The 21,169-nt window shown below is 36.7% G+C and overlaps 3 protein-coding genes across 4 annotated transcripts; all 3 read left to right on the plus strand.

The window, feature by feature from the left end:
- Nucleotides 1–307: 307 nt before the first annotated feature.
- LOC135776522 (protein EOLA1) lies at nt 308–1,821 on the plus strand. The gene is made up of 2 exons (XM_065287289.2): nt 308–1,068; nt 1,374–1,821. Exons 1-2 carry the CDS (start codon nt 810–812, stop codon nt 1,595–1,597), a joined length of 483 nt encoding a protein of 160 aa, XP_065143361.1. The 5' UTR covers nt 308–809; the 3' UTR covers nt 1,598–1,821.
- Nucleotides 1,822–2,833: 1,012 nt separating this feature from the next.
- On the plus strand, nt 2,834–16,836 carry mtmr1b (myotubularin related protein 1b). Of its 2 annotated transcripts, XM_065287290.2 has the most exons (16): nt 2,834–3,040; nt 3,395–3,500; nt 5,809–5,874; nt 7,838–7,913; nt 8,188–8,282; nt 10,336–10,443; nt 10,542–10,643; nt 10,741–10,824; nt 11,133–11,282; nt 11,760–11,948; nt 13,749–13,934; nt 14,004–14,210; nt 14,732–14,824; nt 15,025–15,138; nt 15,779–15,955; nt 16,086–16,836. In XM_065287290.2, the coding sequence occupies exons 1-16, from the start codon at nt 2,991–2,993 to the stop codon at nt 16,221–16,223; spliced, it is 1,941 nt and encodes a 646-aa protein (XP_065143362.1). In that variant the 5' UTR covers nt 2,834–2,990; the 3' UTR covers nt 16,224–16,836. The 2 variants fall into 2 exon arrangements, with proteins under 2 accessions (XP_065143362.1, XP_065143363.1); XM_065287291.2 differs by lacking the exon at nt 5,809–5,874 and having other exon boundaries at nt 16,086–16,835.
- A 527-nt stretch (nt 16,837–17,363) lies between these two features.
- Nucleotides 17,364–20,635, plus strand: hmgb3b (high mobility group box 3b). The gene is made up of 5 exons (XM_065287292.1): nt 17,364–17,518; nt 18,872–19,051; nt 19,133–19,281; nt 19,357–19,531; nt 19,731–20,635. Exons 2-5 carry the CDS (start codon nt 18,902–18,904, stop codon nt 19,887–19,889), a joined length of 633 nt encoding a protein of 210 aa, XP_065143364.1. The 5' UTR covers nt 17,364–17,518; nt 18,872–18,901; the 3' UTR covers nt 19,890–20,635.
- The last annotated feature ends 534 nt before the right edge of the window (nt 20,636–21,169 follow it).

Consider the following 21,169-nt stretch of genomic DNA (forward strand, 5'->3'; position numbering starts at 1 on the left):
CTGCTAACCCAATGCTCTGCCATTGAGATCTTCAGGAGCACATTAACTGTGTTGCATTGTTTAGTAATATATCACAACCAGAAAGTGTCCTGATACATTTTTAACAGTATGTCTGATGTTGTCGGCTCAAACTTCTTTTTGTTTTGCTTGTGCTATCCTAAAAATAAATAAATATGTGATTTTGTTATCTATTAGAAAGATTTTCATACATTTTAAGTGTGCCTTAAGTGTCCAAATACTTTTTGTGGCCACATTATATACATTAAATATATATAGCCTATACATTTGAAAGTTACTTTTTACATGGGCATACCACAAGTGTAACATTATGGGTACGGTTTACATGACCTTTTTGTTAACTCACCCCTGAAAAATCGGACATTTATGAAAACAATTAAAATTTTCAATTGCTGAGATATAAACATTGCGATAACTTTCATGTATGACAACTTGCCCCGGTGTCTTTCCTATTCACTGTGCTGTACCGCTAGGTGCCGCTGTTTTTATTTGCTCTTTATTTAATAAGAGCGTCTCGTCTTTTATCAGAACTTGTTGAAAACAGGAAACGTTTTGCATTTGGGCATATTTTTCTGTGTTTAAAAGATATTCAGCCTTATACGAGTATAGGAAAGACATTTTGACCGTTCATGTTTCAGAAACTGTAGCAAATTAAAGCAGTCGTAGCCTATTTAATACCATATTTGATAAACCACACTTATAATGTAGTAGACATGTACTGTACTTGCGGCAAACCGAACGGATTATTTTATGTGTTTAATATATAATAGACGTTTAAGAGTTATTTCAGAATGAGTTTAGAAGTGGCATGTTTATCATTTCGCCAGCCGTACGCTGCTTTTGTGTTGCATGGCATTAAAACCATAGAGACCCGTTGGCGACCCCTTTTGGCGGAGATGCAGAACTGCACTCTTGCGGTGCACATCGCTCAAAAGGACTGGGAAGGGGAAGACTGGAGACAAATACTGACTGATAGACTGGGAATGAATTCTGTGCAAATAGAGAAACTTCTGGAGTCTGGAGAAAGGTTTGGGCGTGGTGTTATTGCGGGTGAGAATTGGTTATTCTGCTTTGCATTTTTTCCTAAAAATGTTTAAAAAGGTTTATGATGTGTGGGGTGTCATGAACTGTAGGACTTACTGAAGGCCATGATCACAATATCTGTATATCTGACATCAAATATTTAACATAGATGAATCAGTTTTATAAAATACGTATAAATATAATACCATATACCATAGTAATATTTTTTCCTGTTGTGTCAATACACAGGTATATTCAGGTGTGCGTGTATGTGTTTACTTGTCACTGTAGTTTTTGTGTATTAACCTTTGGTTTTATTTTTAAATGTGCAGGTCTTGTGGATGTTGGTGAGACGTGGTTCTGTTCTGAGGATGTAGCATGCGAGGAGATGAGAGAGCTGGAGAAAGCTGCTTGCCTAAATGAGCTCAATCAGAAATACCTTACACGACTCTCGAACCCACGATGGCTCAATGAACCTATGTATTCTAGAGGCCATAAAGACGTGTGGACAGTACACATTCCCAGTCATCTACTGCCCTCCTCTCCTCATCCTTAGTAGACAATAAAGTATGTTTGTTAGTTTAGATTTTGTGTCTGTACATAACGGTAAAGATTACAGAAGAAACGGAAACACACAATCTGCAGAGCTTTGCATTGACTGTGACTACTGTGACATATGCTTGTTGAATTGTCAATTGGAGATTGCTGTTAAGTTGTTAATTAACTGATGGATAAGACTTACATTAACTTCGGTCTTCTTAAATATATTATTAAAAAATCCTAACGTCTGTATTTTGTATGTTCCAGTATTGCAATTTTGGTAACTTTTAGTTTTAAAGTTTTAAAGGGGACATGGCACAAGACTTTTTTAATATGTCAAATAAATCTTTGTTGTCCCCAGAGTACGTATGTGAAGTTGTTGCTCTAAATATCATATTGATAATTTATTATAACATGTTAAAATGTTTGTAGGTGTGAGCAAAAATGTGCCGTTTTGGGTGTGTCCTTTTAAATGCAAATGAGCTGATGAAATGCAAACACTGATCGCAATAATGCTGGTTTGTTCATATTGAAACTCAATTGTGCTGTCAATTATTCTTCCTCTCTGCACTAAATTGCATTGCTGTGGTTGGATACTGCAGAATAAGGGGCAGTATTATTATAAGAAGATCCCCTTCTGACATCACAAGGGGAGCCAAATTTCAATTTTTCCCCGTGCTTGCAAAGTATGGTTTACCAAAACTAAGTTAATGGGTTGATCTTTTTTACATTTTCTAGGTTGATAGAAGTATTGGGCACTTAAACATGAAAAAAGTCATTTACATGATGTGTACATTTCTTAATAATAATAATAATAATATTAAACAGACAATAATGAATTACTTATCAAAATATGGTACAACAATTTTTTAAACAAATATATGAATAAAAAACAATTAAACAACGATAAAAAAAATGTGGATGAGATCTTAATTTAGATAGCTTAAAAAACGTAACACAGATCTAGGGCGTTTTAATTTACAATTTTTACAAACCAAAAATTAACTCGTAATGTTTCTTTTTTATTTTCTTAAATAACAAATAATGGATTTTTGGGTAATGTAGTTTGTAGTTTTTATCAGCGCTGGCGTGGCAAATACGAGAGGGGAGTGACTTCTGTATTTTAATATTCACGATTACTATTCATGTTCATCTATGTTATTGGATGATAATCACGTAACGTCAGCGTTCCCTAATAAATATGCATAAGCTTTCCGTCGTCATTGGATGGATGCGAGCTCAGATCTAATTGGTATTTATGAGCAAAGCCTTCATTGTAGGATTCGTGATTTCGCTTGTGGGAGAGTCGTAAAGTTTGGGGGAGATCTTTAAGAAGCAGCATATTCGATGGATATGCGACATAGTCGCCGCAGAGTGCGATATCGATCTTCTGTCAGTTACAGTAGAGGATGGACACGCGATCGAGCTCCGTACAGTTAAGCGCTGAAACTCCAGACAGGTCAGTGCAGATAACAGCACATACGTTACTGTATACTGATAGAGAGGCGTCAAAATACGACAGTGTAAACATACTTTGTACTGTTAACTTGAATGTACAGCACTGTTATAACACAAGTTTTATCGACTTGTAAGACGCGTCAAACTATAACGGCGCATATACAGTATATTGATAGACACGCGCCAAACTACACATTTTCACGCAACAAAACGACAACACTCTCAGTATAAAAATATGCGTACATATGCAGTAAAACACCACATAGGCATTGATACAATTCTCCCTTTTTCAGAACTAAGTGTACTTTTGATGCACACCGGATGTTTACTAACACTTATTGCACATGTATTAAAGTCCCACAGGAGCTCATGTTGAATGGTGCAAACAGTTGATTGCAGCCACAATGTCGAGTCAGATCTCAGGAGCCATCAGCTCAGATATGATCACCAGAGAGTACAAGGTATGGACATTTACTGTATTTGCGTACACACGTATTTAGGTGTTTGACCTGGTGTACCCAGTTATCCACTTTTATTTACTACGATAGGTAGAATATAGCAGTGGTACAGAAACTTCATATAGAGGTAAACAATATGACAAAATTAAACGGGTAAATGCTCACTAATTCAAAACAGGTTTGTGGTTTTATATTCATGCTTTGCCAAAAAATCTCCACCCAATGCTTGTAATACAGGCCAACTCTCTTCAAGAGTAAACACATGAAAATCACATTTTATCATGAAATCACTGCGTATGAATTTTATCCGTATTATCTGTCTTTTTATATTCCCATTAATATACACATGCAAAAACTGTTTGGATGATTTTAAGGCCAAGCATTGGAATAAAACAAAAAAATAATTTAGATTTCTTATAATATAAATGAGATCAACTCCTCTGTTATCCATGGTGAACTTCTGACTGGTTCGGGCACTATCTGTTTCTGTTTATTAAAGGGGTCATATTATGAGATAGCATGAGAACTGATGATTTACTCAGTCCGCTCTGTAAAGACCAAAAAAATCAAACATTGGACACAATACAGTGGAAAGTTCTTAAAACCTTGAATGATAAAATCAAAAATGCACTTAAACTCAGTGAGGCTCACTGACATTATGGATACATTCACACTTTCCAAACCCCCTTAGACCCCCAATGCCTGGTCCGTTTGACTAGTGTGATCGCTCTGTACCTTGCCCTGCGCAGTTTGGTTAATCGTGCCCTGGCTGGCTTGCAGAGGTGGTTCACTTGGGCTCAGGCGCGGAAAGTGGCAGTGTGATTACTAATGTTTTGTTTTTCCATGCTGAGAGTTGAAAAATATCATGCTTCAGCTAAAAACTTTGAGTGAAACGCTCAGCTCATCAATCTCACTTTTCACTTGGTCATCCAATCACAGTGGAGGAGGGGCGGGACAAATACCATAACCAGCCGGCGCATTGATCAACGACTAATAAACTTACTTACTTACTTATTCAATTAGCTGACGCTTTTATCCAAAGCGACTTACAATTGCAATAAATGTCAGATGTCGCACACCCCTGGAGCAACAAGGGGTTAAAGCAACACCAAAGAGTTTTGGCTCTTTGCTCCCCCTACAGGTTAGAAGCGTAATTGTCCATTACCCACTGTCATAAATACTGAGGCATAGCTGGCTCTGATTGGATTGTAGGTCTGCCGTAAAGCAAGTTTTTGTAGTTTTCACTCGAACTACAGGACCACTACCCGACATTTGGAAACTTCTTTAGTGCGGTTTTGGCCGATAGAGGGCTGCAAAGCGAATTTGAAAGTGCTGTTCACCCTGTTTAGAGTGGATGAACGACTGAAACTGTTTTGGAAGCGTTATTTTAAGGTAAAAAAAACTCTTTGGTGTTGCTTTAAGTGTCTTGCTCAGGGACACAATGGTGTGTCACAGTGGATTCGAACCCAGGTCTCTCACACCAAAGGTGTGTGTCTTATCCTCTGCACCATCACCACCCCCAAATAAAACAAAACCCCCAAACATAAACAAAACAGAAGAATCATAGCAACCAAAGTCGGTGTCGCCTGGCGCTTTAAACACTTTGGTGTGCACGCTCCCTTAGTTTGAGAATTAAAGTGCTGTTTTTAATAACTGTGCGTGTGTGCAGAGCTATGAGCTTTAAGACCCTGGGGAATCCCTGGGATGAGCGACGTAAAAGTAAACTTGCGAATTAATGAAATATTTTGAAATAAAACAACAGAGAACTAAAACACGGCAACAAATCAGTCTTTAGATGCAATTTACAGCAATGATCTGACATTAAATTGATCTTTACAGATTAATTAGTACTCAATCCCCTACGTGACTTCATCTATTATGTTGAACCAACATGGTTCAAACGATGGATGTGAGACAAAATTACTATGGAATCAATGTAGGCATGGGAGGTTTAGGTCGCTGTGTTTATGTAAAACGGTCGGATCACGTAAATTAATGCAGCTGTTGGATAAAGGGTCGGGTGGCTGTGACGTTATTTTTGAGCAACTGGCAACAAAAGGACTGGCTATCAGAATGTTGTGAGACTGACCGGTCCGGGCCATTATGCTACGGCCCATTCTGGTCTCTGGCAGGTCAATCAGTGCATCTCTTATAAAAATGACCCCTTTATTAGACACTATCACTTTATTACACCCGCATAATTTTTTTTACTGCTGGTATAGTTACATAATCTGCAATGTTTCTGCTCTGTTTTCCTTCTCATTCTTTATTTCTCTCTATCTCTGTGGTGTTGTGGTGTTTTCTGGTACAGGACTGTGATGTGGAAGTTAAAGGATTTCTCTCGGACACTGACCCTCAGCAGACTGCCTCCCCTTCGGCAAGTCTCTTCTGTGTCTGTGTCTGTGTATAGTGTGTAACTCTTGACATGGTTACCGTATTTTCGCTCTGGAGTATAAGTTGCATCAGTCAAAAACATATATAAGTCGGACTATACTATATGTTGCATTTATTTAGAAAATGATTTTACAAAATCCAAGCCGAAGAACAGATATTAAATCTGGAAAGGCAAGTTATTCAACTAAACAATAGCACAGAACAGCAGGCTGAATAGGTGTCCATACATGTTAAAGTAACATAAAAAGTTATTTACACGATACACAATAGCATACAGAACATACCTGCCAGGCTGAATAGGCTAAATTAACACGACAAGCCAAATCAAGTTCAAAAAGGTCCCGAAGTCATTCCCCATCACTGAATCCATTGAATTACATAAATACAGGAGCAGCATAGAACAGACTCTCACAGATGTATACGGTAATGGTTTCTCTTGGTTCATATGAAATATTTTGGCATATAAGTCGCACCCGACTAGAAGTTCCAGTACCCACCAAACTATGAAAAAAGTGTGACTTTTAGTCCGGAAAATACGGTACCTTAAAATGCACGCTCGAGTGTATCCAATAGATTATGTACATGAATAGAAACCAACACTGATACACAGAAACATCAAGAATACGTAGAAAAATTTACAACTTAAAAATGTGATATTTATCCCCACCTTTTAATTTGTAAAAGTATGAATAAAGTCTTGCATTTCAGCTTGCCAGAAAAACACAGTGGTCACCTTTTTTTAATGAAACTTTTTGGATTGATACACAAAAACATGTGAAAGTATAAAAGCAACAGGTGAAATATTTGATATTAAATAAAAATGTGGTATTCATAACCACCTCTTCATTTGTAAAAAACAAGCAAAAATAAATTTGAAATGTGCAAAAGAAGCCTTGCAATCCAGCATGCCGGAGAAATGCCAAGGTCATATTTTTCCTAAACCGCTTGCATGCATTCTTGTGAACTATTATGTAGTTTGAACCGTAAAAATTGTCTAACATTTTTAAGTACCATGTAGAGGAGTCATATTTTACAGTCATAAAGTAATCATTGTGCATGGGATTTGCTCTTTGTAAAGAGTAATGCATCGAGAGTTACATTTCATCCTTCCATCCTTTACATTTCTGGGCTTTATTTTAATAGCTGAGTTTAGATTTTGAATACTTTTGATTAAAGGTTTTATATAGGCTTTTATTGTAAGTGCATTAGTTTGCATGCATTTCTGACTCATATGTCCCTATGAAATGTCACCACCCCGTGTCATCTTTCCAAGGCTTTATTAGCATAATTCTGAACAGATCTCCAAAGATCTTTTGTCAGGGTGAAGGTCAAGCCGCTGGATGTCAACAGTGCTGCCGTTGTCCCGAAGCTGTGCTTTAAAAGAATGACTGAATTCTTTCATTCCCCAGTGTCTATGATGCTGCCAAACAGCTCAGTCACTGTGGGTGGAGCCACAGATCCACAAACCCCACCCATTCCCATCTGAATTTCCTTCCTGCACGTTGTGGGCCTTCATGCAACCAAGCGCTCAGAAATGATCAGACTGAAAGAGTTTCATTAAAATCCATCAAGGTTGTTTAATAATCACTGATGAAAAGTTGGGACTGACACTGAAGTTTATTTCTACACCAGTATCATTTAAGGTTACGATTAACTTGTTTTCCACAATCAGATAGGGTAATATTTTGGCTTCTAAAAATGTAAATATTGTACTAACTTAATCTTTGGGTCATGTTAACATTTTATTGTAAACATCTGTATACTTTTCACAGTTACAGCTTACACAGAATATGTATTTTTAACAGCATAATGACTTTATATAATCATGTAGTTAACATATAATGTTAAATGGCATATATATATATATATATATATATATATATATATATATATATATATATATGGGCAAAATAAAAAAATAAAAAATCTTGTTTGTCTTTTGACAGGCACTGAGACAAGGAAATAAGCAGGCTCAGATGGAGGAAGCTCCATGTGTACCTGGGGAATCTATCAAAGCTATTGGTAAGACACTCGGCACATTCAAACTTTAATATCTTTCCACTGCTTTACCAAACAAACCCCTTAATCAATCCTACCAGAAAAACACAGCTTTGTGTCATAAGATCAAATGTGTTTCTTCCTAAATTTCATTAATTGATTTTCATTTATGCACTAGTTAGTTTAGTTTTGGTAATGATACATTGATAAGGACATTTTAGATTGTAATCTTTAGTGGTGGCTTCTGTTGTGCATCTCAGCCGTAGACAACTTTGTATGTTTTCTGGTGTTTTAACAGCCAAAGACGTGATGTATATCTGCCCTTTTTCTGGTGTTGTGAGGGGAACTTTAACCATCACTGACTACAAGCTCTTCTTCAAGAGTTTGACTCGGGTAACGCACTCCTCTGTTTTTGACAGTGAAGGTTAAAGGGATAGTTCACCCAAAAATGAAACTTCTGTCCCCTTCTTTCATCCTCATGTTGTTTTAAACGGGTATGAATTTTTTTCTGATGGAAACAAAATAAGATATTTTAATAAGTGACTAAAAGCACACAGCTGATTGTAACCATTGATTTCTATAGTAGGAAAAAACAAATACGATGGAATTCAGTGGGTACCATCAACTGTGTGCATCATTTATTCAAATATCTTCTTTTGTGTTTAACAGTAAAAAAAGAAATGCATACAGTCATGTTTTTGAATGGTCATGCATCATTTCCTCAGTTGCCGCTGAGACAGGAGAAATACAGATTTCAGTGTTGCACTTCCTTCTTTCAATGATGTAAAAATCATCATTTTGCATCATTGAAAGAAGGAAGTGCAATATCTTTGTTGAGGGGGTGAGACTACAAACACCCCTTTTCTCTGTCAAATAGGCACCAAATTACATTAGTTACATTTCGACTACAAATGACACACTTTCAATAAAGATTAATGTTTCTACGCGTGAAATGCGCCTTTAAACAACATGAGGATGAGAAAATGATAAAATAATTAGAATTTTTTGGTGCGCTATCCTTTAAAGAGATGGGCTATGTCACAATTTGCATACTTTCATACTTTTACTGCATACTTTTTTTGGCTAATATTACCCACAACCCCTTGTGATGTAATTCTTGGTCGACTTATGAGGTGGAGGGTGCCATTGCTATTTTTAGTATATAAATGGACAACTTTTATGATATAGTAGTGCTGGGCAAAGATAAATCACGATTATTCGCATACAAAATAAAAGTGATTTTTTTTTTTTGCATAATACATGTGTGTGTGTGGTATATATTTATTGATATTTGTATATATTCTGTATGATATTTACATTTTAAAAAATTCTGAAATGAATATATGTATGTGTGTGTGGTTAAATATACATAATAATTACATAAAGTACACACACATATTTTATGCAAAAAATCACTTTTATTTTGTTTGCAAATAATCACGATTAATCTTTGCCCAGCACTACTGTGCATACGCAAGTGCAGACTTTATTGATGAAAATGCACAAGAGAAGTATGCAAATTTGGTCACAGCTATGAAATACGTCAGCTGGCTTTTGTACCTTATTAGGGGCCGTTTACACGACAATGAATTTAACAAAGTTTTATGCAGCTTGGCTGTTTGATTACACAACAACGACATTTTGAGGTCCTGAAAAACCACAAACGGGTTTCCTTGTAAACTACGTAAATGCAACTGTGATAAGGATGACATGTGCATGGTTATTTCAGTTTGGATATGCACGAGTAAAACCAAAACGACAATGGTGTCTGACGGGAACTACAGAGTTTATTGAAGCTTCTCCAACAAAGTCTACAAGATTTTGACTGAATCTACCTCATCATACGTCTATACACAATTGCACAAGGCTTTAGCTGTCATCATTGTTTGTACTTATTACACGGCTCGTTTTAATGCTTGATTCTGATTGGTCAGATGCAACATTTGCAAGTTTGCTATTCCCAGATAACAACCGCACAAAACTAGTAACACATGGTAACCCAGATGCTGCAAATCATTTTGATCATTTATTACACAACAATTAAATATAAATACATCTTTTAATAACATATTTGACATTATATTTACAAATGATTCAACCAAAAAGTGTGTTTGGATGTCTTATCTTAACACTTAAAGTAAATGGTAACGTCTGCCTTCGTTAAAAATTAGCAAATAAAATATTTTATTTTAATATTTAATGTTCCTTACCTTACTTAAATAGCCATACTATACGTAATACAGCGTATTTAGTTGCCTTTGCGAATCCGTGTAAACGAAAAGTTTTTAACAGCAGTGTCGAGTGTACGCGAACATTTTTCATAAATGCAAAGGGAAATGTTTTCCGCTTTTCTCTACATCATTGTTGTGTAAACGTAGCCTTCGATTCAATTAAATGTTTTGTATGTATGTTTTGGTTTGTTATTAACGCTGTGTTTGGTGTAAAGGATCCTCCCTTTGTGTTGGATGTAAATCTTGGAGCAGTAAGCAGGCTTGAGTCCATCGCTGTTCAGAGTCATGGAGAAAACAATCACGGACTTGAGATCGTCTGCAAGGCAAAAGATCTCAAAGCATTTTTTCTGCTCTCCTGTCTCTCATATTACCGTACACTTCTTTTTATGCACATGTTTTACTTATTTACTTCCTTTTTTAGGACTTGAGGAACCCCAGGTTTGCTTACAGAAAAGAAGGACAGAGTAATTTGGAGGTGTTTGAAATACTGTCAAAGTATGCTTTTCCTTTGTCCCACAACCTGGTAAGAGGAATCACACTGACGTGCTATATTTCACAGCACTGTACGTATTATGTCAAATATTTTGGCATGTTTAAATATGAATTCTCTTTGCTCTTAGCCTCTCTTTGCATTTAAATATCGAGAGAAATTTCCAGAAGATGGCTGGAAGATCTATGACCCAGTCTCTGAGTACAAGAGACAGGTAAAATCCATCACATTTCCCCTCACAGACAATAGATACTCATTTAGATTTATATAAGGGATGTCGATTTGGTCATATATATTTTTATGTTATACACCAGTAAGATCCCTGACTGGTACATAAATTCTATGCAATTTATAATATCACTTTGTATATTGTAAACTCATTTATTTTGTGTAGCACAAAATTAAAACATGTTTATCAAAATAAAATTCTGATTATGTGCATAAACAGACAGAATATTAGGAATGCACATTTTGCAATTCTTAGGAAATGTAAATATGTTATTTCTTTAAATTATTTGTCAGGGTTTGCCGAATGAGAGCTGGATTATCAGTAAAGTCAACAGCAATCATGAAGTGTGTGAGACGTACCCAGCACTTCTGGTCGTACCTTCAAACGTCACAGAGGACGAGCTGAAGAGAGTTGCAGCCTTTAGAGCCAAACGCCGTTTCCCTGTGAGTCTCCTTATTTTGTCCTATTGTGTACATTTATGTAACCAATCTGTTGTTAATGTAAGGAATAATTGACGATGTGCCATTAATTATTCAAAAACAATGCACGCCCAAAGTGGTAATGCGGCATGATGCACCGCGGATGTGCATTAATAAAAAAAAATGTAAAGGACCAATCAATTATTCGCTTATACCACGGTCACCACAAACATTGCTCTGGTGGCTATTTTAAGACATTTGACCGGTTTGGTGTGTATTTTACAGAAAAATAACCAACACCTGTGAAACATCAACCAATCAGAATAAAGCCTTCAATAGCACATAAATATATATAGTTATTAATCTTGGCATGGGGATACATTATGCTCTGCATTTTCACATTACTTCTTGTTTCTTTGCTGTTTTTGCATGCTATAACAATGAGTGTCCATGGCCAGCCCTTGCATTACAATATGATAATTATTCTGATTATTGTGTTAGGTGCTGTCCTGGATTCATCCCGAGAGTCAGGCTGCTATAGTTCGCTGTGGTCAGCCACAGGTGGGACCCTCAGACCGTCGCTGCAGAGAGGATGAGCGCTACCTGCAGACAATACTTGACGCCAATGCCCAATCTCATAAGCTCTGTATATATGATGCTCGACAGAGCACTGTGGCTGACACCAACAAAGTAAGAAATGGGATTTAAATAAACATAATATGTGACCCTGGACCACCAAAACATAGTCGTAAGTCAATTTTTTTTAAATAATATAAAAGCTGAATAAAAAATCTTACCGTTGGTGTAGGTTTTGTTAGGATATTTGATTTTGCAATTTGGTCGAGATATAACTCTTTAAAAATCTTGAATCTGAAGTTGCAAAAAACCTTTTTTTGATTAAATGTCCAAATGAGATCCTTAGCAACACATAATATTAATTATACAAATGTTTTATATATATTTACGGTAGGAAATTTACAAAAATTGTTTTTACTTAATATTCTAATGATTTAATGCATTAAAAATATAGATAATTTTGACCCATATGTGTTGTTGGATGTTGCTACAAATATACCCATATGTGGTTTTGTGATCCAGGTCACATATAGATGTTTTGTTATAATAATATGCTGTAATATACAGTACCAATGTTAATGAATGACTCAAGCTTTAAACTGAGGACAAGATAAGGCTTGTACATTTTTGGAGGTTGAGTTTACAATGGAAATGATAGATGTGTAATAGATATTCCTGAAATGCTAGCATGTCAAATCATGTTTGATTTACTAATAACAACACAGCATTGTGTATACTGGCCTACATGCATTTTGAATAAGAGAACACTAATATTTCGACTTGTTGTGATGGATTGACTGAGATGGTCTCACTAAATCTTTGCTAGAAAATCCATTTTAAGATAGTAACTGGTCCAAACTTGTTATTTGCTGCTGATCATCATACCAGTATAAGGTGCTCAAACTGGATTTAGGAATATGATAGCTGGTCAATCAGCAATAAAAACCATGTCCCAAAACTGCAACTACCATGTTAAACTGAATCTTTTACTGTGCGTTGGACGCTTAAACAGTTTGAGTTTACTCGCATAATTTGCGCATAAAATTCTAGTAATTTGAGACATTCACATATAAATTTGCAGCATAGGAGGGGCTCATATAGGTCAAATTGAGTAAACTTACCAGATTGTTCGACCTCCTGATTCCAAACAAGATCCTTTTAATTACTGTAAAAGTATGAAGATGGCTCGTGTAGCTCATTGTTGTTTTTCTGCCTCCACTCGCTTTCTGTAATCACGTCACTGCTAGAGCAAGCTCCTGATTGGTTAACGTTGTGTGAAAATCCGCCAAAGTTCAGATTTTTCAACTCGCTCGGATCAAGCGGCAACGCTCAATTCTCGCTGCGCCATTTGCGCTTACCATGGCGCAGGATGCCTTTTTGCGTCTTTGCATTGACTTAACATGTAAAACACTCGGGCTTGCCGCCTCTTCCACGTCTGGTGTGAACGCACCTTTAAAGGTCTACTGTGAAAATTTCTAGCAGCATCTAGTGGTGAGACTGTGAATTACAACCAATGGCTCAGTGCACAGCTCACCCCTTCCTTCGAAATGCATAGAGAAGCTACAGCAGCCACTAAAGGTCAAACATGTCATCCTCTGAGACAACATGGTGATGAAACGCACTCTGTAGAGCAGTTTGTCTATTCAGGGCTACTGTAGAAATATGGCAGTGCAAAATGGCGACTTCCATGTAAGAGGACTCATGTTGCATATACAGTAGATAAAAACAGTTCATTATAAGGTAATAAAAACAATACAGTTCATTTTTTAAGGTCTGTATACACGACTGATCATTTAGTTATGTATAATATATTGCATTTTTGTCAAGAGATTCTTACACAAGTTACATAATGCACCTTTAACCGAGAGCAACTGGATACAGCACATACATTGTTGACTGCCTCCTCTTTTAAAGGCCAAAGACGGAGGATACGAGAATGAGAGCTTCTACATAAACGTGGAGCTAAACTTTCTGGAGATCCCCAACATTCACGTGATGAGAGAATCCCTGAGGAAGCTTAAAGAAGTGGTGTACCCTGCAATCGACCAACAACACTGGTTCTCATCTGTGGACTCCACACACTGGCTGGAATACATCAGGGTGAGAATGCAGTCCTAACATTACCTAGTTCTTTAAATCGTGATACTTACTGAAACGTTTTCTGTTAAGCTCTTGCTGGCAGGCGCCGTACGTATCGCAGACCGAATCGAGTCTGGAAAGACGTCTGTGGTGGTCCACTGCAGTGATGGATGGGACCGCACGGCTCAGCTCACCTCTCTGGCCATGCTTATGCTTGATGGTCACTATCGATCGCTCAGGGGTTTCCAAGTGCTGCTGGAGAAAGAGTGGCTGAGCTTCGGACATCGCTTTGCCTCGGTCAGTAAAGGCTGATCGTTTGTTAAAATTCAAAGGGGTAGGGTTGAAATTTTATGTGTGAGTCTAATAAGTATTAGCTTAGAAGTCCCATCTCATCACAAGGTCTGGGTCAGTTGACACCGTCCCTGCCCAGTTTAAATGTACTCTAGGCTAAAGTACGCTTGAATGCAGAGAATTGCATTAGTGTTGGAAAAACCAAAAAACATGTACATGGCAAAAAAATCTTGATGCTGATTATCTACTTTATTATTTTGTGTATAATTAATTGATTTACCTAAGTATATTTTGTTTTACAGTGGATACAACAAATCAGAAAGCATTTAAAAGGCACCTATTATGCAAAATCCACTTTTGTGTTAATACAACCACCCATTAATGTAAAAAATTTACCCTCCCATTTTTTAAATCTCTATAAAATCTCATTAGACATGCTTTTATGATTCTCGTGTTAATGTGACATCACACTGATGAAGCCCCGCCCACAGACAATGTCTCTTTACCTTTGTCTTTCTATCTTTCAGCGTGTTGGACATGGAGATGGGAATCATGCCAATTCTGAGCGTTCTCCTCTCTTTGTGCAATTCATAGACTGTGTCTGGCAAATGACCCGACAGGTGAGTCCCCCTGTGTGTCATTTAGGCACTTGTATGTTGACTGCCCCAAAGTTTCATAGCATTGCTGTATTTGCTTAAACATCCTGTCCCGTCCAGACCGACATGGCGACATTGACTCAAGCAGTTGTGTATCTTGAACTGTCTCTAATTACGTTACATGTGCCAGGCAGTCAAACTGTATTCTTTTGTTCTCTCTTTAGTTCCCCTCTGCATTTGAATTCAACGAGTTGTTTCTCATCACTGTTCTCGATCACCTGTACAGCTGCCTGTTTGGGACGTTTCTCTATAACAGCGAGCAAGAGAGAGTCTCAAAGGCAAGAACAACTGCAGTTCTCTATGTGCTTTATGGGAACGTTCATCCAAAAATGAAAATTCTGTCATTGCTTACTCTCAAGTTGTTCCAAACCTGTATGAATTTCTGTGTTTCACTGAACACAAAGGAGGATATTTGGATATTTACAACTAGTCAGACCATAAAAAAAAAACGAAACCGGAAGTAAAGTTCGGATCCAGACGTGTATCGCATCAGCGCACGTGCGTCAGATAAAACCGTCTATTAAAACATAAAACATTAAGAGAAAAAAATAAAATGAATACATATATCAATGCCTGCCACGCGTACGTACATGCATGTCTATGCATCAAATAATTTAATCATCAAAAAAATGAAAATAAATTATTTTATAATCCAATTTTCACTGTTTTTGTTACATTTTTATTGCTATAGGTATTTAACTTTACCTTAGTAGTTCTGGAAACTTTTAGTCACCTGAGTTTTTTTAAATGAATGATAACAATACATACAGATCCCACATTTCTATTTCAAACATGATGACACCACTGTGTGCTAATTCAAATATTATACAGTACATCCAATGTCTCAGACATATATTTAACATGACGAAATCATTGGATAACAAGTAATATTGAATAACTTTGCTGTGTTTTTTGCAGGAGGTTTACAGTAAGACTGTGTCTCTGTGGTCATATGTTAACAGTCAGGTTGAAGACTTCACAAACCCTCTGTATGTAAACTATGAGCATCATGTTTTGTATCCAGTAGCCAGTTTAAGACATCTGGAGCTTTGGGTGAGTTATTACGTACGCTGGAACCCTCACATGAGACCACAGGTGAGATTATAAGGATGCTTGACATTTAATAACTATATATTATACAAGAATTTCTCAGTGTTTAATAATTTTTGTATTTAATTTACATATATTTCCTAAATATGCCACTGTCTCTTTCTCTCTCTCTTAGGTTCCGGTTCATCAGAGTTTTAAAGAGTTATTGATTCTAAGATCAGAGCTTCAGAAGAGAGTGGAGAAGCTGAAACGAGCTTCATCACAATCTCTCTCCTCTTCCTCAGAGCATGAGCTCATGCAGACAACTGTCTGATTATACACCTCATTGATTTGGTAAACAATGGACATCCAGCATTTCATTCCAGCTCTGTTGTCAGAGGAAAATAAAGACAGTGTTCACTTATTTTTTTTTATCTCAATGCTTACATACTGTTGCAAAACAATACATCTCAAAATAGCACTTTGTATTTGTTATATTACACTATTTCTACGTACAAGCCTGCAAAAGTAGTTGAATTTCATCAGATGTTAATTTAGAAATAATGCACTGTGATTGATGGTTTGATTTGGTTTTCAGAGTCTGTTAAAAAACAGAAAAAAGTTTTTGGCCAAGTTAAACAATTGCTAGGATTGTTGTTTGTGTTGGCTAAAAAAATCATTTCTCAATACTAAATAGACCGTTTTTATTTTAAATGCATATTATTATAATGTTATAAGAATTACTGAAAGTTATTTATATTTGAAGGCTTTCTTTTAAACATTTTGTGTATAAATATCACTACTTTTAATTTACAAGTTAATAATTTTTTATAACATTTATATTGAACAAATGTCTCATTAGTTTTAAGCCCCTTATGCTGGGGCTTACATTTGTATCAGTTTTGTATAAAAATGTATGTTGCACATTAAAAATTTTTATTCAACAATAACATGTCTTTAAAAATATATGATGCCTTTGGTTACTAGTTCACGTCATCTGCAAAGCATTGTTTAAAGCAGTTTATTTTCCAAAATATGAGTTAAAAATACAACGCATGTGAGCTGTGTATTTATAAATATTAATATTTATAGAATAATAGATAATATAGAATAATTTTATTAATCTTGCAAAAAGTAATCTGTTACAGTTATTGAATATATTTCTAACAGTTTCTAACATATTCCTACAGTCATGGCTAGAAAGCATTTATTTCATTGTACTTTAGAAATTTTACTTTATCTCTCTTTTAGGGAACCGCATTTATCGTGTAAATTTTATTTTACAGCATTCACTCAGTAGTACTTTCTATCATTATGCAGTGTCTAAGCTCACACGTGGTTCCTCGTAGGCCTTCATAACTTTTGTTGTTTTGACAGCCATTCCCGCCTTGTTTTCGAATAATGGGGCGTGGTTTGGGCTTTGTACCAATTGGGGCAAGCTAAGTATGATATGCAAAACGCTTTATCCAATCCACAGTTATGGAGGCTGTTTTAAACGTGTGCCGGGACTGACCAATCAGGCAGGTCTCGTAGTGAGCTAGCGCGAGGCTGTGTGGTCTTTACAGAGAGGAAGCGCGAGGCCGTTAGTGTGACTGAGGAGATTGACGACAGGGCGAACGCTATCAGAAGGTATCTATGAAACACTATAGTTTTAAATGTTTATTAATATAGATTTTCTACGTAACGACTTTATTTTAATTATTGCACATCTTATTTAGTGCGTTTATAGGACATTAATAAATAATAATTCGCGTTTCTCTCATATACGTTTTATTTTTACAGTGAAATGTTCAAGGTGGTGTGTTAATTCTTTTAATGCTTGTCTGAATATCATTACTATATTGTGAAGTGATTCTACCTTTCGGTTAAGCCGAAGTTGAGGGACGAACGTGCATTTAAAATGGCTGGCGATGTTAAAATTTGCTTAAAATAAACCACGGGCTGTTAAATGGCCCTAAAGGCTTTCGTGAAGTTCGTCGTGACCAATCGCTGCGTTTGCTGTGAAACGTTTATAAGCTTTACATGGTTCTGTGTGTTTGGCTAGTTAAAGATTGATCTGTTAAAGCGCTGTTGACAGTCAGTGCCAGTCATGACTGGTTTGACTCTGCCTTCTTTGTTACAAACGGGTTTGTGCTTTGCACTAATTTAGAAATCCCACTATGAGAAAGGATTGCCTCATGAATATTAATCGCCTCTGTGACGCAGCTCGTTACGGTTTCCAGTAGCGTCCTGTCGCGTAACACAATTAATATGTATGAGCCAAGCCATCGCTTTAGTATGATTTGTGTAATTCACGTACACAGTAACGCCCCTATATTTTTCAACCAATCCGTTGGAGAACACCATCGTGTGTCATTTAACATTCATGAGCCGGGCTTTTGCAATAGTAGATTTACGAATTGGGTATAACTTTGCAAAGGCGGGCAGGTACTCATGGTGCACGAGTTTAAAAACATTTTAGTCATATTTATATTTAACGAACAGCTTTAAAAACAGGCGAAACTTTGTTTTTTTAAGAGTGTTTTGAGATAAGAGTGTGCAAGTCATTGTTCCTCGTCACAGAGGCCATTTTAATTAACGGAGCCTCTTCACAGACTACACGCGACGCATAACCGCATTTAAATTTGGTTCAAGCGTAACCATAACAGTATATTTCGGAAATTATCAATATTGTACAGCATCAAAGTCAAAAATAAAGCCTAGTTTCTCTCATCATTTTGCACTTTACTAAATGGAAGATGAATAAACCGTGTTTGAAGGCACATTATGCGTAATATAAATAAAAGTGTATGGCGATATGACGTAAAATGTAAGTATGACCTTTGTAAGATTTGTGCTTTAACAATGGTTTGGGGTTGTTTTATTAGTGCCTAGTTTCTTTTAAGTGCTAGCTAACTTTATTTCTTGTGTAATGCAGATATGACATTCATATAGATTTTCATAAAAATGTTTTTGATGTGGTTGTTACCTGTCTGTAACCAGGTGTGGTGAAATTCGAGTGCTGCAATTATAATGGCGAAAGGTGAGCCAGGAAAGCCCAAAGGCAAGATGTCTGCCTATGCTTATTTTGTGAAGACGTGTCGTGAAGAACACAACAAGAAAAACCCTGGCGTCACGGTCAACTTTTCCGAATTTTCCAAAAAATGCTCCGAGCGATGGAAAGTAGGTAGATCGTACTCTCTTAGAAGTGTTTATTGCTGGAACTCATGGCAAAATGTATTTATTTTATCCCATTTTTTCCAGACCATGTCGCCAAAAGAGAAGACTAAATTTGATGACATGGCCAAACAGGACAAGGCCCGTTACGACCAAGAAATGATGACCTACAATCCGTCAAACAAAAAAACGAGTCGGAAACAGAAGAAGGACCCCAATGCTCCAAGGCGGCCACCGTATGTTGTCAGCCCCTTAAAAAGCAACAAATCTGTAGACCTTAAATGGTTTCTAATTTGTCTTTGCCTTTTCAGGTCAGGGTTTTTCCTGTTCTGTTCAGAGAAGAGGCCCAGTATCAAAGCCCAGTACCCGAACCTGGGCATTGGAGATGTAGCCAAGAGACTTGGTGAGATGTGGAACAATCTCTCTGATTCGGAGAAGGAACCCTTCCAGTCAAAGGCAACCAAACTGAAGGACAAATATCAGAAGGTGAAGAATAGCATCTCTTAATGTACTTAAATCAATCTGGCCTGTTATACAAAGATATTGGATAAAACAAGATTGGGCACCGCTATTATTATGAACAGGGTATTATATATGGCCGCTCTAGTGACGGAAGGTTTTAAAAAAGTGATCATCAATCTGATGTTTGAGAAACTGAATTACTTACTTTTATTTAACTTCTCAGGACATGGCGGACTATAAAGGAAAAGGCAAAGGAAGTGGAGCAGCGTCATCTGCCAAATCCAAACCCAAGGCGGCCGCTACTGCTGATGATGACGACGATGAGGATGAAGATGACGAAGAGGAGGAGGACGACGACGACGATGACGACGAGGATGACTAAAGAACTTTGTATCTTAATCGGGCAGTAAGAGTTGTGTTTGTTCGCTGCCAATGAGTTTCAGTTGAGTCCGGTTCTAACAGGTCTTGGTGTCAAAGCTGCTATACACTGATCACCAGTAGAGACGGCCAATGCATGCAAGCTCTGACTGCAGACAACCAAACTCTCTCAGTGTTGGGTTGCTGGCGGTCTTATGTTTTTAAGCTTGCTATATGTATTGGCAAAAGTAAAATTTCCACACCGTTCAAGAAATTATACCAGTGGTAGCAGTACATACTCTTTTAAAACTATTTAAGGTGGTGTGTCTCTGTATGGCTGTTGACTTTTTATTTTCTGTTCTCCCAGCTTTCAAAATGCACAATTTCATGGATAATCCCATCTGTTTTCTGATTGGCCCCGTAGGCTTCCTGCGTTGTTAAAAATGTAATGTGTGATGTATTATTATTATTATTATTATTATTATTATTTGTGTAATTTCGAACAATTACATTCGATCATTTTATGTGTAGAGAGTATGGGGGAGATTTCTGCTTTATCCAGATGCAAATGTTCAAAACTTCAGCTCGGAAAGCTCTTATTTGCACCTTCGATTTGTTACTTTTTTATGTATAGGTGACACTGGGATTTGAAATAAACATGGCATTTTTAGATCTCCAATCATTCAAGGAACTTTCTTATCTGCAAAAAGTGTGTGCGACAATGCTATGTAAATATTTCTTTACACCAATAAAAGTGAGTTTCTTCAGAAATGCTTATTTAATTTAGGACAACAGTGTCATTGCAGTACTTTACCACTTGATGGCAATAGAAAGCTTACAGTAACTGCCTACTTAATTTTTTTGACCATGAACGCTTCACACAAGCCCTCAGTTAGTAGTGGCTTGTGACGTGGTTTCACAAGGTTGTGCGTAAGCAACATCTGAAAATCTGCAGAACATCCTTTCCTTAAATTTAGCTGTGAAGAAAAGTAGTGTGATAAGAGCCTGTGAAAAGCAAGAATCTCCTGAGATCGAAACATTGGCCATACATATTTAATGCACTGTCACCATATCTGTTGGCTTTATGCTGCAAAAATAAAATGTCAAGGACTAAATGGGATTACTAACTACACCATAATAAAGCCAATCTTAAAAAAAAATTCTCACGATATCAAACCCAGTCCCGTTTATTTGAAAGCGAATTCTACTTTAAAAGATTTTACATTTTTATAATTTAAAGGGATGGTTCATTTTCTCACTCATGTTGTTGCAAACCTGTATAATTTATTTGTTCTGATGATAACA

The sequence above is a fragment of the Paramisgurnus dabryanus genome, chromosome 18, assembly GCF_030506205.2.
Source record: "Paramisgurnus dabryanus chromosome 18, PD_genome_1.1, whole genome shotgun sequence".
In the NCBI taxonomy this organism is placed as follows: Eukaryota; Metazoa; Chordata; class Actinopteri; order Cypriniformes; family Cobitidae; genus Paramisgurnus; species Paramisgurnus dabryanus.